This window comes from Trachymyrmex cornetzi, unplaced genomic scaffold (genome assembly GCF_001594075.2).
Source record: "Trachymyrmex cornetzi isolate Tcor2-1 unplaced genomic scaffold, Tcor1.1 scaffold392, whole genome shotgun sequence".
Taxonomy (NCBI): domain Eukaryota; kingdom Metazoa; phylum Arthropoda; class Insecta; order Hymenoptera; family Formicidae; genus Trachymyrmex; species Trachymyrmex cornetzi.
Genome location: NW_017298663.1, coordinates 723921 through 725400, shown reverse-complemented (window position 1 = coordinate 725400; position 1480 = coordinate 723921). Strand labels below are relative to the sequence as shown.

General features: G+C 34.7%; 1 protein-coding gene across 1 annotated transcript; it reads left to right on the top strand.

Annotated features, from left to right (window-relative positions):
* Positions 1 to 242: 242 nt before the first annotated feature.
* LOC108764017 (uncharacterized) lies at positions 243 to 1479 on the top strand (the record flags this gene model as incomplete). The annotated part of the gene is made up of 3 exons (XM_018512003.1): positions 243 to 412; positions 540 to 678; positions 1276 to 1479. Coding segments are annotated over exons 2-3 (330 nt in total), but the record flags the coding sequence as incomplete, so codon positions are not given.
* Position 1480: the final 1 nt, after the last annotated feature.

Sequence of the window (1480 nt, the reverse complement as noted above, 5' to 3'; positions counted from 1 at the left end):
GAGTTTTATAGCGTTTTCGGCCCGATCGGGTTTGCACTAACCTGGGTTGGATTAATCTTTCCTATTGGTTGATGTCACACGCTCTACCAATAGGAGAGCGCAAAACGCCATTAATCTAACCCAGGTTGGTGCAAACCCGGTCGGGCCGAAAACGCTATTAATTTATTCTTGCTATTGTGCGCAGGGCCTAAAATAATACACGAGGGCACCCAGATTATATTTCTGAACGCAGCTATGAGCTATGCAACGGTTCACTGTGGCCGTGCCACACTCCACACTGTGTCATTTGCGTCTCTTGTTGAAAAGCTCTCATGCAGCAGACTACCTATTTATTGTGGAAACAGCATGATCCCCTGATTTGTTTAGGGCAGTGCGGTCAGTGCTTATTCAACGTTGTATATACAAAGTAATGGTAAAAACTCAATAAATTTTGGCATCTAAATTTGTTACATAAATTCATAATATATATATTTTTTTTATACATTATATCTTTCCTCGGGATGATTTAATTTCAGGATATCGTTTTACTTTACTATTAGGAACACCGTAGATATGCATCTATATGATTCAACGATTTGTCGTTTGTGCGCGGCGGACAATGGCAACGAGCATTTATTCATCAGTGAAACAGGCGAGTCGAATCTATGCTCACTGGTGAATCGTTACCTGCCTTTGAAGGTAAGACGTTGTATTTTCGAAACGCCAGTTATATGGAATGCAACTTGATTTCCTACTCCGATTTTCATGCCTTCCATACAGTGTTACTGCACTGATCAAATGTTCATCATTTCATGCATAGCATGTGCTATTGTCCCTTAGCTTTTTTTTATTATGAACTCCCCCCCCCCCTCTCTCTCTCTTCCTTTTTGCTAAACAAGGATATTATTTTAATTATTTATACCTTGAACATATTTGTATTGCCTCCATATTACCACTTTGATATTATCACAGATGAACAGTTTTTTTATTAATTGTATATACATTGTTAATTATATAACAAAACAATATATATAATTATATATATAATTATATATATTGTTTTGTTTAATTAAATTTCTTGCATGGTTTATCCTTTAACTTTCTTTAACATAGAGAGGAAAGAAAAAAGCGAACTGTACAAGATGTTTTCCTAAAAAGAACAGGCAATATTATCTTCATTTTGTATATGAACATTAGAATATAATATAAATTATTACAATGTAGATTATAAACTATTTACTTACGTATGAATTATGTTTTTATGATAATCGTAAATTATAAACGTATAAATTTAAGATTTATGATGATGGAAAATTACCATGTACAATTTGTCCGGGTTGTAATATCCAATTGGAAGCAACAACGCAATTTTTTGAGTTATTGGTGGCTGGTCAATGTAAAATACGTGAACTGTGGAAACATCAAGTCGAGCAGCAGCGGAGAGCAGAACATTTGCGCAATAGAAAGGAAAATGTAGAATTTGAAGGAATGGAAATGGATA